Source organism: Myotis daubentonii, chromosome 4, assembly GCF_963259705.1.
Source record: "Myotis daubentonii chromosome 4, mMyoDau2.1, whole genome shotgun sequence".
NCBI classification, from domain to species: domain Eukaryota; kingdom Metazoa; phylum Chordata; class Mammalia; order Chiroptera; family Vespertilionidae; genus Myotis; species Myotis daubentonii.
The window spans coordinates 11,938,117-11,961,066 of record NC_081843.1 but is presented as its reverse complement, the minus strand read 5'-3'; the positions used below and the strand labels follow the sequence as shown (position 1 = coordinate 11,961,066).

The window sequence follows — 22,950 nt, the reverse complement described above, 5'->3', positions numbered from 1 at the left end:
TCCTATGTCTGGGGGCTCTACTCCTAAAATATGTTCCCAAGTGTATCTGGTTCGTGCCGCCTACATTGCCACCACCTAGTTCACGCTGCCATCGTTTCTCATTGCAGCCTCCAGCCAACTGCTGTCCCTGCTTCTGCATGTGCTACCTCCTCCAACCTGATTATTCTCCACAGCAAAGCGACCCTTGGATGCCTAGGTCACACATGCGTCTGTCCCTCAAACCCCAGGGACTCTCCCTGCAGGTAGAATGTCCTCCCTCTCTATGCTGGACAAGGACCCCTGCGAGCGGGACCTTGCCCACCCCAGCTGCACCCCCTCACAAGTCCACCTCTCATCAAAGCACTGGATTTTGGAGGTCACTGGGTCCTCTGCCCACACTTGAAAGATGGAAGAAGTGAGGGCCAGAGTCTCAGGTGAAGTCAGGGCCCTGCACCACACGGCTGAGAAGAGAATGAGCAAAACCTCGCACGGCGCCGGCCTCTGCAGGGACCCTGGCCCCGAGCCTGCTGCCGGGTCTCGCTACGCACCTGGAATGACTGGCAGGACTTCATCTGGCTGTCGGAGAGGGCCAGCGTGCTCTGGATCAGGTTCTGGAGCACCAGGTAGTGGATGTCATCCATGCTGAGAGAGAAGGGGCAGCACAGGAACGTGAGGCCACAGAGCACCGGGCAAGCTCGGGAGACAGAGTTCTTATTGAAAAAACATTGCCGATCTCACAGAAGTGACCTGAACACCCAAACTACTTATAAACCAAAACAAAACGCATGATGGGCTTTAAGCCTTACTAACTGGTCAATTTTTGCAGGAAAAATGTGACAGCCTAGGGCAGTGATGGCGAACCTATGACACGCATGTCAGAAGTGAACGCGAACTCATTGTTTTGGTTGATTTTTCTTTGTTAAATGGCATTTAAATATATAAAATAAATATAAAAAATTTAAGTCTTTGTTTTACTATGGTTGCAAATATCAAAAAATTTCTCTATGTGACACGGCACCAGAGTTAAGTTAGGGTTTTTCACAATGCTGACCTGGTGAGCTCAAAAGGTTCGCCATCACTGGCCTAGGGGGTAAGGGGGGTGACATAACCTGGAAACAGGTTTTCATGACAATTAACAAATGTGGTTAATTCTTATATGTTCTTTTCATCCAATTTTAAACAAGTTTTTCTCTAAAGGGAATAGGCTTCTCACGGAAACACAGAGTTCAAATCAAACTGAATATTGCTCATCCAAGACAGGGAGAAAGCTGGGCTTTCTAGCCACTTCCGCTCAGGAAGCTCATGGGCTGAGAGTTCAGACCCTTTCCCCAGCCCACTTAAGCCCAGGCCAGTGACACTGGAGGTCAGGGGTCAGCAAATGTCTCCTGTAAAGGGCCAGATACATAATTTAGTCTTTGTGGGCTATCTGGTCTCATTGCAACCACTCAACTCTGATGTGCTGATGAAAGCAGCACAGACAATACAGAATTGGCATGGCTGTGTTCCAATAAAACTTTATATACAGGGGGCAGGCTGGAGTGGCCCTAGATGATCCCTGTGTTAGGCTGTAGGCAACCCAGGCAGACAGCTGAGGAAAGGCACTCGGTATGTCAGTACTTGCCTATTAAGTTTGTCCTCCTTCCTTCCTTGATCTTTTTGGTCTCCAATCACCAAAACTCGGTATCTGCATAAGAAACAACAACAAAAAAGCATGTCCATGCAACATAGCAGACCTTCACTAACTGAGCAGCAGCTGGCTCAAGATGGCCACTTATTGGCTGAAATGTTTAAAAAATGTTAAACTTGAGAATATCATGCTAGGCAAAGTAAGTCAGACAGAAAAAGGCAAGAACCATATGATTTCATCATATGTGAGATGTAAAACTGAAAGCAACAAATGAGCAAACAAGAAAAAACAAACCAACAAAAACTCACAGACACAGCAACAGTATGGTGGTTACCAGAGGGAAAGCGGGGGTGGGGGTGGGGGGGGTGGAAGGGTAGTGAAGGCTAGAGGGGGTTGATTTGACTTTGGGTGGTGGGCACCCCAGGCAACATACAGATGATGTATCATAGACTTGTATACTTGAAACCTATATAATTTTATTAACCAATGTCACCCCAATAAATTTGATAAAAATAAATTTAAAAAATAAGAAAAAATGTTAAACTTACTAAAATGAAAATATGTACCTATAAGTTAAAATGAGAAAATACTATGTTCTGGCTATCAAATGAGCATGTAAAAAAATGAGGGTTGAGAAAATGAGGAATGTTCACTTATGGACAATTATGAAGCGATACAAGACAATGTTAATAGGCAGGGAGCTACTGTTAATTGTTCAGGGAGGATATAAACTTGTGGGCTCATTAGGATTAAAGACAAGCACAAGAAAGAAGACTGGAAGAAAATACCCAAAAAGGGAATGGCTGTATGAGGTGTTGAAATTACAGATTATTTCTGTTTTTTTTAAAGCTACAGAGAGGTGAACAGGACATGTGAATATAAACCATGCTATTGGGGAATCGGGGGCACAGTTCACTGCCATTAAAAAAACAAAATTCCCAAATAGCTCAAGGGTGTCAACCCTGGAAATGACTACGAATCCGTGGACCTGGCATATAGCAGCCCAATATAAATGATTTGCTGATCGCATGAAAGAATAAAATCTCCAACAGAATCAGGTATTGGAACTAATCGATGAATGCCATCTCCTTACCGGAAGAAACTCAGAAATAAATTTTCCTAGAGAGACACTATTAATGAGGATGGCGAAGGGATTCCCACTGGGATTAAGCAGAGGAAACAGGTGTGGTTCAGACACAGGGCTTTACACGTGCACGGGGTTCTGTGCTCAAACCCAAGCACGTTTTCTCCATACGCCGAGTGGCTGAGTTGGAAACTGCCGGAGCTCTGAAGTCAGACCCACCCAAGTTTAAATCTCAGCCCTGTTGCTCACAGGCACCGTGACCTTGGGCAAGTTCCTTACATCTCAGAGTTCCCCTGTACGTAAAATGAGCAATTTGCATGTTTATATTTTATTTATTTTTTATCTTATTTTATTTTATGAGAGTAGAAGGGGAGGGGGAGAGAGGCACATTGATTAGTTAGTTGCCTTCCACACCCGCCCTGATTGGGGCTTGGGGTCAAACCTGCAACCCAGGCATGTGCCCTTGACAGAGAATCGAACCCGAGACCCTTTGGTGTGTGGTCCGACGCTCTAACCACTGAGTACACGGGCAGGGCTAACATGAGCAATCTTAGCAGAAGCACACCGACCTGAATTAGGTCAGCAGCAGCCCTGAAGGGAGGATGGATGGAGTGCCGGGAGTGGGGCAGGGGCCTCCCAGCTCACCGTGAGATGAGGTGGCGCAGCGTCAGGACAGCCAGCAGGCTCAGCTGCAAGGCCACGTGCGACCACTGGCCAGGGGCTGGTGACATTTCCTCTTGTCTCACGAGGGCCACACTGAACCCCCAGAAGAACCTTACCTGGCAAACAGCTCCTGGAGTGTGTCTGGGATTTCAAGGTTAGGATTCTTTAAGGAGGAACTAAACTTCTTTTTAAGCTTCTCCACGAATTCTTTAAACTCGTTGGCACACACCTTTTAACGTGAGAGAATGAGATGTTAGGACTTCCTCCCTGAAGGGCGGCTTCAGTAGAGACGTCAAGGACAATCTTGTAACCAACTCCCCTGGCAGCGGCTGCCCAGAAACCCAAACTGAGAAGTGCTGTCTGCCTCGCCTCCGGCTCCCCGCCCACCGAGTCCACCTGGGAAGGAGGACACACGGACAGCCCTCACAACTGCACTGGCAGCGCTGCCCTGGCCCCAGGAAGACCCCAACTGTCCACACAGTCCCCAGGATGCCCCCCGTGTCCCACCCCAACCCCCAGCAGCAGGCCTGTACCCCATCACCGCCTCCTTCCAGGTCTGCTCCTCCCTCCCTCACTCTGTTTGCGCCCACCTCCTTCCTCTCCTCCCCGCCTCCAATCAACCATGGACCCAAACCAGTCCCCTCTGTACACCTGCACTGTGACCTTCCCATTCCAGACTGAATCACAACACAGCCCCCTCACTGCCCTGCCACCTCCAGTCTCACTCCTCCACCTTATCCTCCATGGTGTGGCCAACAAACCGACCATGTGTCCAACCAGGATGAACGCCTGCCCTCCCTGCGGCCCTCCCAGCACTACACCCACGGGCCACCTCAACCCCTTCCTTCACGGCCATGGCCTCAGCTGGCCCCTCATCTCAGAGTCTGGGCTCAGTGTGACACCTTCGGGAAGCTCTCTGCAGCAGATGCCGTTGGCAGCCTACTTCCTCGTCCCAATCTTTCCCAGGAACGGACCCAGCTCCAACCGGCTTTGGGGAGGATGCACCCTCACCAGCTGGATGAGTCAGGACAGGTCTAAGCCAGTGGCGGCAACCTCCGGGGTCTCTGGGAAAGGCTGTCCCGCCATGACACAAGGCCCAGTGGGCCCAGTGCAGCCCCTCCCCAGTTCCTCTCAACCTCAGGTTCTGCTGTGAAGGGCTGAGCTCCAGTCGCAGCAGCGACGAGGGGACTGGCCTGAGGATGGAGAGCTGACTGCTATGGACGGGAAGTGCAGTGACAGAACGGACCTGCCTCCGCCGCCGGCACCTGCCCACACTGCCTCCTCTAGACGGCTTGGCGTAGGGAAAACAAAGCCTCAAGCCCCTGAGACAGTCTCTGTCCTTGCATCGTAAGCACTCCTGGTTCTCCTTCGGACCCGTGCCTTCCCTCAGGGACTGCACTGTTCTGCACAGCCCACTACCCCTGGCTTCCTGAGGGAAGGGCTGGCCCTCCGTTCTGATTGGCCTCGCCTGGCCAAGGCCTGACACACACAGCAGAGACTGGTGTTAGCTCAGTGAGCGCGGATGCAGTGGGCTCCGAGCTGAAGAGCAGAGACATCTGGGTCTGTAAAGACAGGCCCTTCCTTGTCAGCCACTGTGCCAGCCCCACTCAGAGTCTCATCTGCAAGCGTTCCAGGAAGTCTAGCTGCTTATAACTTCCGCAGAGCTGCCCTATTTCCTTAACAAAATAGGCCCAAGGCACAGCAGTACTGCAAAGTTGCACGTCAAATTCTAATCATCTTTAAAAACAGATCCTGGACCCAGATCCAATGATGTCCAAAGTCAGAGACCTGCCCAGCCCATTTCCCAAAGAGCAGGAAACCCCCATGTTGGTGAGGCTGGCAAGGCGCCGTGCGCCCCAGGGGACAGACCAGGACCTAGGAAGCCTGCCCGAGAGCAGGCTGAGCCAGCCACCGCCCGGGCCTACCTTTGGGTCTTCGTAGTCACATTTTCGATTCATGAACTCTCCAACAAGGGCCTTATCTTGGTACACCTCGGCCAGGCACACCCTGCAGAGGGAAGATCAATGAGGCTGGTGCTGCAGTTTCCACGCTCAGACCTCTGGTCTAACGTTTCTGGCTTCGCCTAACCCAGTGGTCGGCAAACTGCGGCTCGAGAGCCACCTGCGGCTCTTTGGCCCCTTGAGTGTGGCTCTTCCTAAGCCTTAGGAGTACCCTAATTAAGTTAATAACAATGTACCTACCTATATAGTTTTAAGTTTAAAAAATCTAGCTCTCAAAAGAAATTTCAATCGTTGTACTGTTGATATTTGGCTCTGTTGACTAATGAGTTTGCCGACTACTGGCCTAACCATAAAGCGTGACTTTCTTATATACCTCTTGTGTGGTTATAGCTTGTAAAAACGAAGGATCTGGGCTTAGCCAAACCTGATTCAAGCCAGGCCTGAATCAGGTTACACCTTGATTACTGCTCAGTCTTTACACCTTGGCTTCTCTGAGCTTCCGTCCTCCATGTGTAAGCTGAGACCAGCGACTCCAACTGCCCTCCCAGGAACTTGGCCAAGACCAAGTGAGACGACTTGTGTGAAAGTGTTCTGTAAATTTAAAAATATTCACACAGGAACTGGTGCTCATTATTGTCAAGAGCTCCAACTTCCTCCCAAGCACTGTCTGTCCACTCCACAAACCTTCAGACACCAGGATGTAGGGAGCCTGACTTGCCCAGAGGAAATGGAGGAAGAGACAACAAGAGTTTGCTGGCCTCTTATGAGCCAAGCACTTCAACCTGCATAAAGAGCTGGCAGACAGGCTGTCATTCCACTGTAAGCGCGGAGGGACGCCGGGTCACACATGTGCCAAGCCCGGGCAGGTGTGGCTGCTATTGGAATTATGATCCTGTTCCCGGGTGAGGAAACGGCCCGAGTGGAGAACCCCGTCCTGGATCGCACCGTTCTGACTGCAGTGAAGACGGAGACCCAGGCCTGCCACCCTGCAGCCTGCCGGGCCCAGGTCTCACTTCACTGCCAACTCCCTGGGCCATGGACAACTCACCTACTCTCTCTGGGCCTGTTTCTACTCTGGAAAAACGAGAGTTTGAACCAGGTGATCAGAACACTTTCAGATAGAAAAGTTTAAGATTCTGTGCACAGGGAACAGTGGCTTCACATGGGAAAGCCCCTTGTATGTGGAACCCAGCGGCTCCAAACTGGGCTGATTTACTCCCACCACCACGCCCCCCTACGCCCCCCAGGGACACCTGGAGACACAGGAGGAGGTGCTGACATCTAGTGGGCAGAGGCAGGGATGCTGCTCAGCCTCCAACACTGCACAGGACAGCCCACTGGCAAAGAGTGATCCGGCCCCGATGGCCCAGTGCCAAGGCTGAGAAACTTGGGCTGAGTCGAGTTTCCTCCACAATTCAGGGCTGGGCCCAACTGACTGCAGACAGCCCATGGCTCAGAATCAACCCAGAGCCAAACTCTTCTACCAGTGGGTGGAGGCGGCACTTCCCACCCCTCCAGGTTTCCCATCCTGGCCCCGCTCTCACACTGGCTGCTATGCCTGGGCACCTCCTCCAACACCTGGACGCTCTCTGGTGCCCCCACTCAAGCCCATGCCCGTGGAGGAGTCTGAGGAGGCTGGCACTGGCTCTTTGCCTGGGCCCTGTGAGGAGATGTGGGGAGGGGGCCCCCTCACTGGCAAAAGACAAACCACAAGGGGGTGCTATGTGACCCAGCCAGCCAGCTCACACCACCACACAGCCAGGCCCTGGCTGGGAAACCCTTAGGGAACACCCAGCTCTGCTGCTATCCGGCTGAGTCCGTGTGATCTGAGGACCCCAGTCCTGCCTAGCTAGCTCCCGCAGTGAGGTCTGTGACCGACAGGGAGATCAGGAGCTGCCCGGAGTGCTTGAAACATTGGTGACACTGGCAGATGCCCCGCCTTCTCCACGTGCTAAGTAAGCCACCAGCCTGCTTGGCCCGTTTCTCCATCTGTAACCTCCTTCCCTAGGCTTTCCTAACATCTAAACAATACTTTGCGTGAGAAAGTGCCTAGAATTGGGCCCAGCCCTCAACAAATCAAGGCCGATCTCCCTAATGAGCAGCAGCACGGGCAGACGCTGGCGGGTATTGAGCAGCTCCGCGTGCTCTCAGACCCTGACGCAAACGGACGAGGGAGGAGCAGAGTGAGCCAGAAGCATTCGGAGCACTGTCCTGGAGGGAAGACATTCAGTAAGGCTTACTTGTAGTTCATGTAGGCTTGTGGGTTCCTGACTATGTAGCGAGCTCTTCGGCCAACCGAATGAGAGGTCTTATCCAGAGACTCTTCAAAGGTAGCGTGCAGAATGTCCCGCACGACCTGCCAGGGGACAAACGGGCCCTTCACCTGGATCAGACACAGAGCCAGACGGGAGATCAGGATCCTCGGAGCCCACACCTGGGTCACCGACACACACAAGTGGACGAAGGTGTTCTGTGGAGCCTCCCTCGTCAGTGGGCCCTCCGCACGGCCACCTGTGTTTACGCGTCACATAACTTGGCACTAACAACGCGCCTGGCAGAGTGAGGTGCTGGGCAGGGAGGAATAAATAAGGCCCCAGAGTCCTGTGGGGAAGGTGCTTTGGACAAGACTGGTGCTCAGAGGGTGCTGGGTGTAGGACTGACGAGAAGGGCGATACGCGAGGGGAGGTTATGAATATGTGAAAGGTGCTTCGTTAGAGGGTTTCACAGGCTTAGCTACAGAGTTTGCGTGCTCCAAACATTCTGTCTGTTACACTAGCAGACCCAGAATGCACTAGGTCAGCAGACTCAGGACCTCAGCAGGAAGGCAGAGCTGAGAAGAGGAAGGAGCTTGAAGACGAGGCATTTTCTCACGGCCCCAGATTGAATAGCCTACGAATATGGTGTAAGTGCAAGTGAGTGAGTGGAGGTCCGCCTCCCCTCAGGCGCAAGCCTCTCCTGGCTCCTCCCGTGGCATCCAGGGTGGGTGGAGGGAGACACCGCTCACCTATGTTGTGATGGAAAAAGCCAGTATAGAGGCAGAGAACAGAAACAGCCCCTGCAGGTGTTTTGTGAGAGAAGGGACTGGTTGGAATTTAGGAGGGGCTGAGGGTGAGAGTCAGGGAAGGTGGTCAAGGGATCTGACGAGCCTGCGGACAGAGCATCGTGGCACCGGACCTCGAAGTAGACCTCGCTTGGCTGTCACGGCTGAGAGCAGGAAGCGCCAATGGGGCTCTTACAACGCTGCCTCACCATCTCCCTGGAAGTGCTACCACCTGCCAAAGCCCTGGGTTGGACGATGGCAGAGCTCACTCTCCTGGTGGCTCTGTGACCCAGCCGATGGGACTCGCCCACCTGGGTCGCTCTCCCGGGCCTTGCTGCAAAGTGGGACCAGACAGCACGAGTGGTGAGACTGCTCTGGGGAACACGGCGAGGAGATGGACTCTGGTTTGGGTTGTGGAACCTTCTTGGAGGCAGTGACATCAGAGGAAAGAGGGAGAGTTTGCTAGACAGGAAGCAAGTCCCTCCACACCCATCGGGAATTCAGGGACACAGGCAGGGAGGACACACGAGTGTGGGGACTGTGGTGCAGAAGGCAGAGTGAACCATGTGAAAGTTGGAGTCGGGCGAGGCCGCCACTCAGCAAATACCGACTGAATGGGCAGTGTGAGGCAGGCACCACGCTGGGGGTTACAGTGATGAACACAAATAAGAAGTTTCTTTGCCTTAAGGAACAGCCATTCTAGTGGGCCAAGAAGTGCCAGAGGCAACAGAGGCAGTATATGTCCACAATATATGTCCTGGCTAGTGGCTCGGTTGGTTAGAGCATCATCCCGATACACCAAGATTACGGGTTCAATCTCTAGTCAGGAGACACAAAAAAAACTAACCAATAAATGCATAAGTGGGTGGAACAACAAATCGGTGTTTCTCTCTCCTTTCCTCTCGAAAATCAATCAATAAATAAAAAACTTTTAAAAAAAAGTGTATGTCCAAGGGACGGAGGGAGAACACAGAGGGGTCAGGGAAGCCTTTCCATACAGGAGGAGCAGCTACTGAAAGAGGAACCACGATTCCTCAGGCATATGAGGGTGGGAGGAGGGGAACAGGAAAGGGTTAGTTAGATTCCTGATGAAGAGAGAACAGCTCTGGTCTGCTTTGCCTGCAGCCAGGCAAAGATTCGTATGTATTAGCCTAAGGCTGGAAAGAAATGTGCAAAAATGGGAGTGGTTTTAATTGGTAGGCTTCTGGGAAATGCTTTTCCCAGAGACCAGTTGGGATAGATGAGATGAGCGGCCTCATGGGCCGGACAGGAAAGAGCTCCCTGAAAGGGACAAGAGATCAGCCGGCGGGAGGCTGGGAGGAGCGGGGGACGGTGGGGACAGTGGCCGAGCACCTTGGTGTTGAGGATGTTGCTGGCAATTCGGCAGAGCATGAGCAGCCCGTCTTCCTGCATGGACCACACGACACGCAGCCGGGTCATCCTCCTCAGGGCGCTCTGGTCAGCCTCGTCATGGTAACGCAGGCTTTTGCTTTTTTCTTCCTGGACTTCTTCTAAGAACACAAGCGGAGAAGGGAGTGAGCCTAGAACAACTGGTGGGGAGCTGTCACTCTGCAGAGGGGACGGTCTCTGCCCAGCTAGCAAGACTTGACCAAGGGTTTCAGTTATCAGAGTCTCACTGGGCCCGGAAGCTGTATAACTAACCACAAAAGACGCAGCCCCTCCCGACAGATTTTCCACCATTTCTCTTTGGTGGAATTTCACGGACGGGCTGGGCAGCCTGAATGCAGCCTCCTGTAAGCTGTCTGCCCATCTCCAAGCTGCCTTACTGTGGCGCTAAGCCCTTTAAGACACCTCCACAGAAGCCTGTGGAGCACGCTCAGGGCACGCCTGGCAAATGAGTGGAACCCCACCATTCCGCTGCTCTGTGACCTCAGAGATGTGCGAACTCTGGTGCACCGTGGGGACAAGGCCCACCCTACAGGGCTGCCTTGAGGACCGAACAAGACGGAAACATCTAGCATTGCACCTGGCACAATGGAGCTAATAAAGGATAACAGTGCTAACAGGATGGATTATTTACTATGTGCCAAACACTGATTTAAGCTTTTTACATATATGAACTTATAATACTTTGCAACAACCCTATGGAAAGATATAGTTATTATCCTGGGTCTGTAGTGGAGGAATCTGACATAGCGACTTGCCCCAAGTCACACAACTAAGTAGCAGACCGAGGATTTGAACTTGAACTCGTACCCACTGGGTTTTCCAAGGTCTCCTCCTCTTGGGGGAGACACTAATGACAGTATCTGCCATGTGCTACTGCCAATTCCAAAGGACTGTTTAGTGATCTTCCAAATGAAGGCAGAAGAAAAGCAGGGTGGGAAAATTTGGGTTCAAAGCAATACCGCACTGTATTTTGCCTTGTAATGAATTCAGGTCGTTGTGAGTCAAGCTGATCTGACACATATCTGGATGGGCTATGCTGAGCAGCCACTTCAACTGATACAGGCTGTTTGTTATAAACACCGGCCAAATAAGCCACCGAAAGCAGGCTCCTGTTTCAACACTGTTTTCATCTGAAATTGCTAGCTATCAGACCATCGCCAGAACACACAGCCACTTGGGTGACATAACGACAGACCCTTCTCCTCACTGCCCTCCTTCCCTGTAAACACTGCCCAGATGAAGAAGCCAACGTGCAGTCAGGGTTACCACAGAGCTTCAGGAGCTCCGAAGAGACTGCAGGCTTCCAGGACCCATCTTTCCTCTAATTTAAATATACAAGCCTTAAACTTTGGCCTGATTAGCAGAAATGCAGATGTTAAAAGTAAACCAAAAGATTAATAGGATTTTAGCTGGTTATGATGAAGATTTTGCTACGGACTTTTGCTAAGGTTTTTTCGGTTGAGATGAAGTCAGAAGTTTTACTGAGGCAGTCACTAGTGAAAAGGCTCATACAACACAGAGAAAGCAGGGGCAGCATGAAGGAAACTCCAGGATCTCTGTCTGGCAGCTGGATTTGGAAAACAGGGCAACCACAGAGTGAGCACTGTAAATGGAGGGCAAACGGAAACCCAAGTCTGAGAGCAGAGCTCGGGCCCAGCGGCGCCAGCCCGCTGCACGTCTCTGAGCCTGAATGTGCAAAGACAAGGCCTGGCAAACATAAATGATCATCGTATAACCTTTCTTCTTTCTCTTCATCTTCTTTCCAGGGTCCTTCTTCAGCCGTTTCCGCTTCTGGTTCTTGCCACCCCTCACTCTCTGATTCCTGTCCAGCGTGGGCTCTTGGTCAATCTCAAACTGCTCGTCCTGGTCAACACAGAGCTCGGACCCTGCTCTGGCTTCTCCCCAGATATCCAACCTGCCATTGCCTAGAAGTAATCACAGGAGATGAGCACTTCAAGATGAGCTCGGCAAAGCCGAAGCCAAATGAAACGTGCAGCGGCCATGCTGGCCCTGAGCTGGTACCATGTCTGTTCTGGGCGGAACTGGCGCACACGTACCTCCAGCACCAAGGGGCAACGTGCGCTTGGTCAGAAAAGACTGGAGCCTCACCGTGAGCCCATTCTCTGCAGCGGCGTTCTCCTACAAGGCAAGTGCGGCACCGGAATGAAGCATGCGGTTTCATGAACCCCAGGAGCCCAGAGCCACAAAGACAAGGAGTGTGAGTGTGACAGAGAAGCTGAGGACGGCTGTACAGTGCCTGCCGGGAGGCTGGCAGGGTTACTGCAGGACACGGATCTCTTGTCCAGCTACTTTCTAACTGCACACGCGCCCTTCTTGTATGAGTTTTGTCTCACAGACTTTCTGTTCCTCCTTTAAAAAGGAACACTGTCCACATCACAGAATAAGTTAGAATCAGCTGAGAAGGAAAACAGTCCAGGCTATCGATACACATGGAAGTAAATATTTGTGTCTCTGGTCGCTTTTGGTTTTACCAGTTCAGGAACTGTGAGCTTGGAAAGGGACAAGAGGCTGTGTGGTGCTGGCAGCCCCGGGGTGGGAGGGGGCGGCCGGGATGTGCGCACCCACACCTCAAAAGCCCACCTTCTTGGCCTTGTTGATGATATAGCTGGTCCAGATCCAGTTGCGCTTTAGGTGTCCATAGAAACTGGAATCGAGGCCAGCGGCTCCCAGCCCATCCCCGGGGATCAAACCTTCATCCACCACCTCACGGCTGCCCCTGAGGCGGGAGACAGAGAGAGAGAGTGCTCCTCAGAACTGGAGAGTCCGAGGAGCAGGTGAGGGCATTTCCCACAACTAGTTTTCACCTCCCCCGACAGAAAAACACCTGACAGAATTGAAGAACTTGTCAAAACCCCCAAATTTTAGGTAAAATTCCCAAATTTTGAATTTTTGGCTATTGACTCATTTTTGTTTGTTTTTTTAAACAATGTCTGGGCTAATGAGAGTATGGCCGGGACCAGATATGGCTGGTGGCCACCAATCTGCAGCTGCCGCACGGACGACTCAGGCACTCCTGGTCTGACAGCTGAAGCCCACAGGGAGCCAGAGCCTGTGGGATGAGCATCGCCATGACCCTGCACATGGGGACAGCGTGTCAGGGACGGGGACTTACGTGGAGTACTCCATCATGGCGCACTTGCGCTCCAGGTTGTGCTTGTGGATGGCGCTCTCCTGCTCCTTCTGCTCCTTCTGCAGACTGTCCTTGTCATCACCACCCTGATCTGGGGTGCTGTCCTCTGGGGTGCTGTCCTTCCTGTTACGCGGGTGGCGCACCACACCTGGAAAACCAAACAAGCCTACTGAGCGCCCTCCTGCTGTGGTGTTGGGGGGCCACCGTGCCTGCTGGAGAAGAATGGATTCCCTTTCTGTGACCAGGGCCCCCCAAACGGAGGAGAAGGTATGAGTCTGGTAGAACCTCTTTGCACAAAATGCCTTGGAACAGGTGCCGGAGGGAGCTGGAGGAAGAGTTAGATAATGACGGGGGACTGCGAAAAGGGCCTGTACTCTGACTGAACGCCATTAAGGTGGGTGGGCAAGTAGGCAACCAAAGAACACAGTAGGCTCGGGGAGTTATGAGCAGAGGAACCATTGCCTTCCCTCCTGGGGGCCCGTGGGCATGCTGTGTGCCGGCAGAGGAGGCAGTAAATGGAAATGACCGCACGGGGCCGTGGCTGCAGGGATGGGACAGATAGCTGATGCGGCATCAGTTTCCCCGAGAGCAGCCAGGAGCAGCCACTTGTTTCCCGAGTGCCCAAGAGGGGCACCCATTCAGTGGAGCGATTACGTTCAGTTATTCCACAATAAAGATCGCATTTCTCCTAAGAAAACATAAATTATTACTAAAACTGCTGCTTGAATAGGGCAAGGGAAGGTGATGATAATTCGCAGACTATCGAAGACCCTCTCATAACATGCTCATCTGGAGACTTGATGGGGTGGGGGAGGGGCTGTGGGGAGAGGCCATGTCCGCCCCCCCCCCCGCCCCCCCCTCAGCCAAGTTTACAGAGACCTCTGGGTGAAGCTTCGCCCCCGCCCATAAGGTGGTGGTGGTATTCCCAGTTTAGTAATGGAGACACTGTGAAACAGTCCCCTAAAGTCAGGAGGTTACAAAGAGCTTGTCCAAGATCATGCATCTGAATGAACAGTTGAACCTAAGGGGACTTAAGGTGATGCTTCTGTGCAGCACAGCTGCTGGTAGGAATGCAGGTGTAGGCCAGCCCCGGTCTGCCGAGTCCAAACCTCTGCACGGGGCCCGGGAAGCTGCACTTCAGGCTCCCAGGTGCTGTGCGCACACTTGTGTCCGGAGCCCCTGCTCTAAAGGATGCTCACGTCTTTTAGATGGTGCTTTCCCCTCATCCTTGGGGAACCCCTCACATGTTCGCTAAATGACGGGACAATCAAGGTCTGATTAGTAGATTCAATAAGCCCCCCACCTGTCTGCTCCCAAACACTAAAAGGGAGGGATGGAAATTCACCAACCATTAAGCCTGAACATCTTTGGTGCAAATAACACACTGGCCCACAAGTTCTCATCCAGGGATAAAATGCAGGGGAATTAGATAACCTCAATTCTGAAATGGTAAAAGCCGAGCTCACTAGTGAAGGCCAGAGGAGTCTGTGACACACACTGTCCTAAAATTTGTCTGGACCCATTAAAGGCTCTAAATACAAGTGCTCATTACGCTATGGGCCCAGAACAATCCCACGGAACAAGTATGTAATCCTTGCTGTGCAAAAACCAGCGTGTAACACTGATCTGCAGCTCTGTGGCAGGAGGAGGAGGATCAGACGTCTCTCCCGGGTGCAAATCCGATGCCCATCCTTTTCCTCCTGGCAGAACTGGCAAGAGAAGACCAGCTGAAAACTGGCTTCGAGGAAAGCACGCTGGGCTGGAGGGGGGCTCTATAGCTCCCACAAACCCTCAGTCACTCGACAAACATTTACGGGAGTCACTGTGTGCCAGGCACTTTGAGACACCATGGGGATGCAAGCCAATGTCCTGTGCTCACAGCAGCCACAGAATGAAATAAGACGATGACAGTAAAGGTGCTGGGAAGGCTTTCTCGAAGAGGAGACACGTGAAATAGGAGTGGCCTCCTGCAAGGTGAGCAGGGGCTTGGGGACATTCTGGAGAGGAAAACAATGCGAGCAAAGGCCCCACCCAAAGCCCGACTCACCAACCGGCAAGTCTGACAGTTCTTCCTCCCAGCCTTCCCCATTTGCCCCTCCGTCACCGTCACAGTGTGCATCTCTCTGGGGCACGAGTCAGCCCCAACTGGCCTTTCTCCTACTCCTGTCCCCGTCTGTTCTCCAGGGCAAGCACTGAAAGGCACAGTGACCTTGTTACTCCTTGATTACAGCCACCACCATCTTCCTGGGCTTTTAGAACACATCCAAACCACTGTGTCCCGCATGGCGCCCAGCGTCTGCCTCCTGCCCACTTCCCAATCTCAGCTGCCACTCTCCTTCCCACCATGCCGGCCTTTTCTGTTTCTCCAACCACACTTGGGGCCTTTGCACTTGCTGCTCCCGTGCCTGGAATGTTCTTCCCCAGTTCTGGACACGGCTGGCTCAGCCTCAAATGTCTCCTCCTCAGAAAGGCTGCCTCTGACCTTTCATTCAAATGCCCTCAGCTCATCGCCCTGTTTATTTCCTCGGGGTGTGTGTGTGTGTGTGTGTGTGTGTGTGTGTGTGTGTGCCTTCTCCCCAAGAATGAATTCGCAGGAAGGCAGGGACGAGGTGTGTTTTCACTGCTTGTGGTCAGGCACAGGAAATGCACGCTGAGGTGCTCACAAACACCTGCTGAATGAACACATAAATGAAGACCAAGTGGAGCTGCTGGGGCTTTCTTTCTCAGGGAGCCCCAAGGACACGATAGGCCTCCGGGAGCCTGAAAACCACGAGGCATCATCTCGTCCTCTCCAGCTCTAATTCCAGTTGATCCACAGAAAGGGGGGGAAACAGTGAGGACCAGCAAAGACAGATGGTACCTAGAGGGGTGTTGAGGCAGACGCACTGCAGGTCAAACCAGTAGTTCTCCACATCCTGCATTGAATTCAGGACATAAAGACGCCTCTCAAAGGGCCGGCTGCTGTGGGCGAGGTGGTAATGTGGGTCGCAGATGGTGGTGTCAACGATAGCCGCTTTCTTCTTCAGGAAAATGAAGATCTGCAAGGCAGGCAGGGATGGGGCGGGAGAGACCTCAGAATCAGCCTCAGGTTAGCCGCCTGGAAACTGTGCTTAACGGTCAGGACCACTTCAGTTTGGGCTTGACAGATATTACCTGATCCTTATCCTGAAACTTCTCTGTGGGACCGAACTGCAGCAGCCCCATGTAGCACAGCCTCTGCAGGTTCTCCAACACTGAAAAAATGTATCGCCTGGAAAACAGAGGGGAGGAGCAGGATCCAGTCACACTACACGCTGACTGTGGTCAGGGGGTCTGCTTCTGGGGCGAGGAGTGCACCTCACTTGCTCTCCTCTTCTACCTGGTGGGACCTGGAGGACTGGCCTTGGGCCTGCACAGCACTGGAGCCCAGAACTGCCCTTCCGACACCCAACAAGGGCAATGGAGCATCAATTCTAACTGGGGTTTGGGTTAGAAAGTAAAAGTAACAAAAGGACAAAACCACATTAAGGCTTGCCGACTTTATCAGAATTTACTTTAAAACAGTGGTTCTCAACCTTCCTAACGCCGTGACCCTTTCATACAGTTCCTCATGTTGTGGTGACCCCAAACCATAAAATTATTTTCATTGCTACTTCATAACTGTAATTTTGCTACTGTTATGAATCGTAATGTAAATATCTGATATGCAGGATGTATTTTCTTTGTTACAAACTGAACATAATTAAAGCATAGTGATTAATCACAAAAACAATATGTAATTATATATGTGTTTTCTGATGGTCTTAGGTGACCCTGTGAAAGGGTCGTTCAACCTCTAAAGGGGTCGCGACCCACAGGTTGAGAACCGCTGCTTTAAAAGAACCTTGAAATCAAGTATGAAATTTACCAACCCACATTTCATTTGCCCGGGCTTTAGAAGGCTCACAGGTGGCTGAATTAATGAAAACCTCGAATCTTTACAACCAGCGAGGCAGACACCTTTCCTCTTCCTGGTTAATGAGGAGTCAGACTGTAGCTTCAAGGGGCGTGAAGGGACCCTCGGCCACTCTACGTCAGTTCTGGGGACTCACCTCTTGTACAGGAGCTGCTGCCGGATGGGCCTGGGGAGAAAGCGGATCAGCGTGTGCTGTTTCAGAGGGTCATTCAGAAATTCATCCAGGTTGTCCACCTACAAGGTGATTTAGGGTTCAGTTCAACCTCAAGACCAGAGTGAATTGCTAGAATTGTGAAAAAACATTTACCACTATTTTCTTTAATCTTTTAAAAATTAATTTTAGAGAGAAAGGAAGGGGAAGGGAGAGAAAGACAGAAACATGGATGAGAGAAAATATTGATTGGCTGCCTCCTGCATGCCCCTCACTGGGGATTGAGCCGCAACCCGGGCATGTGTCCTGACTGGGAATCGAACCAGCAATCTCTTGGTGCTTGGCTCGATGTTCAAACACTGTGCAACACCAGCTGGGCAAAACACACCGCTATTTTCTGGTCTGCAGCCTCTCTCAACCTGCCTATCAGCCCTATGGTGATTGTGCCTTCTCCTTCCTGCCTCCCCCAAACCTCCCACATGTCTGCTTTCAATCATGTTACCCCTCCTTTCCAGCCCATCTGCCACACTGCCCTCATATACTGCTAATGGGCACTCAAATAGCTAAAATATTTCCAGGGGATGACATGGGAATATACTCATTTATATTTTAAAAACATATGAAGATGGCAGCACAGGTAAATGCAGTACTTGGAAACTCTCACAAGCACATCAAAATTACAACTAAACTACAAAAAAAAAATAACCACCATTCAGAACCACCTGAAATCTAGCTGAAAAGAAGCCCAATAACTAAAGATATACAGAAGAAGCCACACTGAGACCGATAGGAAGGGCGGAGATGTAGAACAGCTGGTCTCACACCCATGTGTGGCAGGGAGGGATATCTCAGCTGTGGAGGTTTGAGGAGCGAGGGTCCCAGCCCCAACTCATGCCCCCCCAGCCTAGGGTTCCAGTATCAGGAAAGAAGTCCCCATACTTCTGGCTGTAAAAACCAGCGGGGACTGTGGCTAAGTAAGACGGAGGGCTGCTGGAGTCCCAGGCAGTTCCTCTTAAAGGGCCCACACAGACTTACTTGGACTCATGTGCTCTAAGCTCCAGCACTGGAGCAATAGGTGGAAAGGCACCAGGGATATACAGGGAGGAACTGAATTGACTGGCATCAAGGTGAGAACTGTGAGGGCACCTTTCTGCCAGCCAGAAGCGCTGGCAGAGGCCATTGTTCCTTCACTGAGCTCTCTGTCCCACAGAGCCAGCAGGCTGGGCTCCATATTTGAGTTTCCATCAACCTGGCTAACACTGTTCATCCTGCTCTGGTGATTCCCTGAGACCCAGCCTCATCCCACTTGTGGGCCCACCCAAGCTGTTTCCAGTGGCTTTTCCATATGAATGGCCCATCTTGGCTCACACTACACTTTCTTAAAATCTCTAAACAAGTAGCATTTGGCCTCAGCATGCTGCATGCCTGTACCTCTCACTAAGTGGCCCCAGGCCTGTCACTAGTGGCAGCCAGCCTTGGTGTGCAGCTTGGCCTCTCCTGGGCATCTCCAAGCCCAGCACAAGTAGCAGCCATCTGAAGATTGCTTTGTAACTCATGGGGTGGGGGGTGACAGTATATCCTGGGCAGGGCACAGGTAGCAGCTGACCTTGGCCTGAATCTTCCAGGAGGACCCAGAGCCAATGCATCCCATGGACAGCTTCAGACCATGTCCAAACACCACCCAACTACCTTCCCAAGAGACACACTCAAGGGACGGACTTGGCAGGCACCAGAGCCCTGCTGAAGTAAGTCCTGCTTTGTGGGATTTGCTCCTGCACAGCTGATCCTCCAGGGTGGTCACAGCTCATCCTCACAGCCATTGGCCTGGGGGCAATTCCCTCCTATTGGGGTGCCAACAGCAATCATAGCTTCCACAGGAAGGTGCACACAGCCCACATGGGGGGGGCATGTGAAGTGCCCAGCTCGGGTGATTGGGGTTGGGGGGAGGCTGTGCCACTGGATTCTACAGGATACCTACTACACAAGGCCACTTTACCAAGCCTGGGAGACGTAGCAGCTCTACCTAATACAGATAAACAAACACAGGGAGGCAGCCAAATAAGGAAACAAAAAAACATATCCCAAATGAAAGAAGAGAACTAAACTCCAGAAAAAAAACTAAACTAATGGAGATAGGCAATCTACTAGACGCAGAGTTCAAAACACTGGTTATAAGGATGCATAAGGAACTTAGTGAGAACATCAACAAAAAGACAGGAAACATAAAAACAAAGACAGAAAACATAAAAAGGAACCAGCCAGAAATGAAGACTACTTTAACTAAAAGCAAGAATATAATTACAGAGAATCAACAGTGGAATAGATGAAACAGATATTGAAGATAAGGAAGCAGAAAACACCCAATCAGAACAGCAAAATGAAAAAGAATCCATAGCCCTAGCTGGTTTTTCTCAGTGGTTAGAGCATCCGACTGCGGACCAGACAGTCCTGGGTTAGATTCAGGTCAAGGGCACATACCTCGGTTGCAGGCTCCTCCCTGGTCTTGGCCCTGGTTGGGGCGTGTACAGGAGGCAACCGATCCATGAGTTTCTAGCACATCGATATTTCTCTCTGTCTTTCCCTCTCTCTAAAAATCAATAGAAAAATATCCTCTGGTAAAGATTAAAAAAAGAAAAAAAGGAAAAAGAGAATCCACAAAAATGAGGCTAGTTTAAGGAGCCTCTGGGGCAATTTCAAGCGTATCAACATTTGCATCATGGGAGTGCCGGGAGGAGAAGAGTGAGAGAGAGCAAGGAATTGAAAACCTATGTAAAAAAATGATGGAGCCCTAGCCAGTTTGGCTCAGTGGATAGAGTGTTGGCCTGCGGACTGAAGGGTCCCAAGTTTTATTTTGGTCAGGGGCACATGCCTGGGTTGTGGGCTCAATCCCCAGTAGGGGGCATGCAGGAGGCAGCTAATCAATGATTCTGTCTTATCACTGACTAGAGGCCCAGTGCATGAAATTCATGCATGGGTAAGGTCCCTAGGCCTGGCCAGCAATCAGGGCCAATCAGGTTCCCCACCTCCTCCTTCCCGTGCTGCCCACACGCTGCCACTACGCGGTTCCCCCTGCCTCCCCGCCTCCTCCTTCCCTTGCTCCCTCAGCGCCCTGCCGCCACCGCCACTGGTTGCCCACCATGTTGCATGACGACCCCTGGTAGTCAATGCATGTCATAGCGAGTGATCGAACTCCTGTTCTCCCAGTCAAACTCCCAAGGGGATGCTTTGCATATTAGCCTTTTATATATATAGATGTTTCTATCTCTCCCTCTCCCTTCCTCTCTAAAATCAATAAAAATATATTTTAAAGAAACTGATGGAAAACTTCCCTAACCTGGTGAAGGAAACAGACATGAAAGTCCAGGAAGAACAAGAGGGTCCCATACAAGATGAATCCAAAGCAGCCACACCAAGACATCATTATTAAAATGCCAAAGGTTAAAGACAGAAAGAGAATCTTAAAAGCAGCAAGAGAAAAACAGTTACTTACAAGGGCAGTCAATAATTACTTTAAATGCTCCAATAAAAAGACATATGGAGGCTGAATGGGTAAGTAACAACACAAGACCCTCACATATGCTGTCTACTAGAGACTCAATTCAGATAGAAAGTAAAGGGATGGAAAAAAGGCATTTCATGAAAATAGAAACAAACAAACAAAAAGCTGGGGTAACAATAAATACACCAGACAAAACAGACTTTATCACAGACAATAGTATGGTGATTGCCAGAGGGAAAGGGGTTGGGAGGAGGTACAAGACGGTAAAGAGGGGATAAATGGTGATGGAATGAGACTAGATTTGGGGTGGTAAACACGCAATACAAAATACAGATGATGTATTCTAGAATTATATACCTGAAATCCATATAATTTTATTAACCAATGAATTTCATTACTCCAATAAATTCAATTAATAAACCACTGACTTGTAAAAAAACAAAACACAGGCTATATAACAAGAGAAAAAGAAGGACCCAGCAATTCCACGTCTGGATATTTATCTGAATGAACCCAAAACACTAAATAAAAAAGACATATGCACCCAGATGGTCACTGCAGCATTATTTAGCCCAATATGAAAGCAACCTAAGTGTCCATCAATAGATGAATGGGGCCGAAGCCGGTTTGGCTCAGTGGATAGAGCGTCAGCCTGCGGACTGAAGGGTCCCAGGTTCGATTCCGGTCAAGGGCATGTACCTGGGTTGCGGGCACATCCCCAGTAGGAGATGTGCAGGAGGCAGCTAATTGATGTTTCTCTCTCATTGATGTTTTTGACTCTCTATCTCTCTCCCTTCCTCTCTGTAAAAAATCAATAAAATATATTTTAAAAAAAGAAAAAAAAATAGATGAATGGGTACAGAAGTACACATATATAATGTAATACCCCGCCATAAAAAAGCATGAAATCTTGCCATCTATGACAACATGGATGGACACAGAGGGTATTGTGCTGAGTGAACTAAGTCAAACAGTGGAAGACAAATACTTTATGATTTCACTTATGTGTGGAATCTAAAAAATAAAATAAACAAACAAGCAGAACAGGAACAGAACATTCTGACAGTTGTCAGATGGGAGGAGGCTGGGGAGCTGGGTAAAGAAGGTGAAGGGATCAAGAAGTGAAAATTGACAGTTACAGAAAAGTCAGGGGATGTAAAGTACAGCATAGCCGATGTAGTCGATACTACTGTAATAACTATGTACGGTGATGGGTGGGTACTAGATTTATTGGGGTGATCACTTAATAAGTTGTATTAAAAAGAGAAGAAGAATGATGATTTCCCTGGAAGTCAGTGATTCCATTTCTGTCCTTATCATAAAGAAAAAACATCGGAACTTCCCAAGAATATGTCTACCAAGAGGTATTATCACCTGTCATTTATTATAACAAGAAACTAGAACTTAAATGTCTAAGAATAGAGAACTCATTAAATAAATTAGGGTATGTGCATAAGAAGGAATACTATGAATTTACCTAATATCAAGTCAAAACTCAATGATGTGGAAAACACAATATATTGTTCAGTGGAAAAAAAGCACATAAGAGTAAATATAGTATAGTCTCAATTCAGTTAAAAAAACAAAAACAAATGGGAGATCTAATATACAGATATACATGCATGTACACACAAACATGGCATAGGATAAAAAGACTAGGAGAAAATGTACCAAAATCACTAGCTGTCTGAGTGATAAAGTTATGGGTAATCTCTATTTCCTCCTTTTTCTGTATAAACCAAATTTCTAAATAAATATTGCATTGTTACACCATGATTATTTGTCTGTCTTACAGTTGATCTATCTAAAAGAACAAGTCTTTGACTTATCAACCAACCATCCATCCAATCTCCTCTCTATCCATCTACCCAATCAACCAACCACCCATCCATCCATCCATCCATCCATCCATCCATCCATCCATCCACCCACCCATCCATCCATCCATCCATCCATCCATCCATCCATCCATCCATCCATCCATCCAGGCAACTGCAGTCTTGAGGCATTTTTGCTTGACCAGGTGAGTATGGGCCCTCTGGCCTGGAGCCGAGGGACCAGCCCCTGTATAGCTTGGGAGTTGCCAGTACCTTGTAGCTGACTTGCACAACCTGGATAAAGATGGAGAGGGGCAGGCAGAGGAGAATGTCGCTGACAAGAGCCCAGCCGAAGCCGAAGTCCCTGTAGATTGGGATGGGAGGGACGTAGCGTGTCCATGAGGCTTCATCCACATACACTATGAGAAAACCAGAGACAGGGTCCAAGTCATGATGGTGGTATCACCTCCTAGTAGGTCTTGGTTCTCTCTTACCACAAACTTTGATAAAATCCTACCTGTCAGGCAGGAAGCCCAGAGGTTCAGAAAGTTTGTGATCAGGGCAGTGCAGATATTCTGCCAGTTCAGCCCACAAGAACAAGAAACCATCGTGACCCCCCCTTTGGGTCCGCTGC

At 50.2% G+C, this 22,950-nt stretch overlaps 1 protein-coding gene across 1 annotated transcript in view; it reads right to left on the bottom strand.

The window, feature by feature from the left end:
* GTF3C1 (general transcription factor IIIC subunit 1) overlaps nucleotides 1–22,950 on the bottom strand; it is an 87,968-nt gene that overhangs the window by 9,789 nt on the left and 55,229 nt on the right. The window contains exons 16-29 of the mRNA XM_059692471.1: nucleotides 22,590–22,735; nucleotides 16,986–17,083; nucleotides 16,069–16,165; nucleotides 15,776–15,953; nucleotides 12,898–13,063; nucleotides 12,366–12,501; nucleotides 11,822–11,903; nucleotides 11,501–11,689; nucleotides 9,708–9,865; nucleotides 7,555–7,697; nucleotides 5,279–5,360; nucleotides 3,470–3,582; nucleotides 1,601–1,663; nucleotides 528–621 (exon numbers count right to left, since the gene is read on the bottom strand). Coding sequence (XP_059548454.1) covers nucleotides 528–621; nucleotides 1,601–1,663; nucleotides 3,470–3,582; nucleotides 5,279–5,360; nucleotides 7,555–7,697; nucleotides 9,708–9,865; nucleotides 11,501–11,689; nucleotides 11,822–11,903; nucleotides 12,366–12,501; nucleotides 12,898–13,063; nucleotides 15,776–15,953; nucleotides 16,069–16,165; nucleotides 16,986–17,083; nucleotides 22,590–22,735 — 1,745 coding nt within the window. The remainder of the gene's footprint in view (nucleotides 1–527; nucleotides 622–1,600; nucleotides 1,664–3,469; nucleotides 3,583–5,278; nucleotides 5,361–7,554; nucleotides 7,698–9,707; nucleotides 9,866–11,500; nucleotides 11,690–11,821; nucleotides 11,904–12,365; nucleotides 12,502–12,897; nucleotides 13,064–15,775; nucleotides 15,954–16,068; nucleotides 16,166–16,985; nucleotides 17,084–22,589; nucleotides 22,736–22,950) is intronic.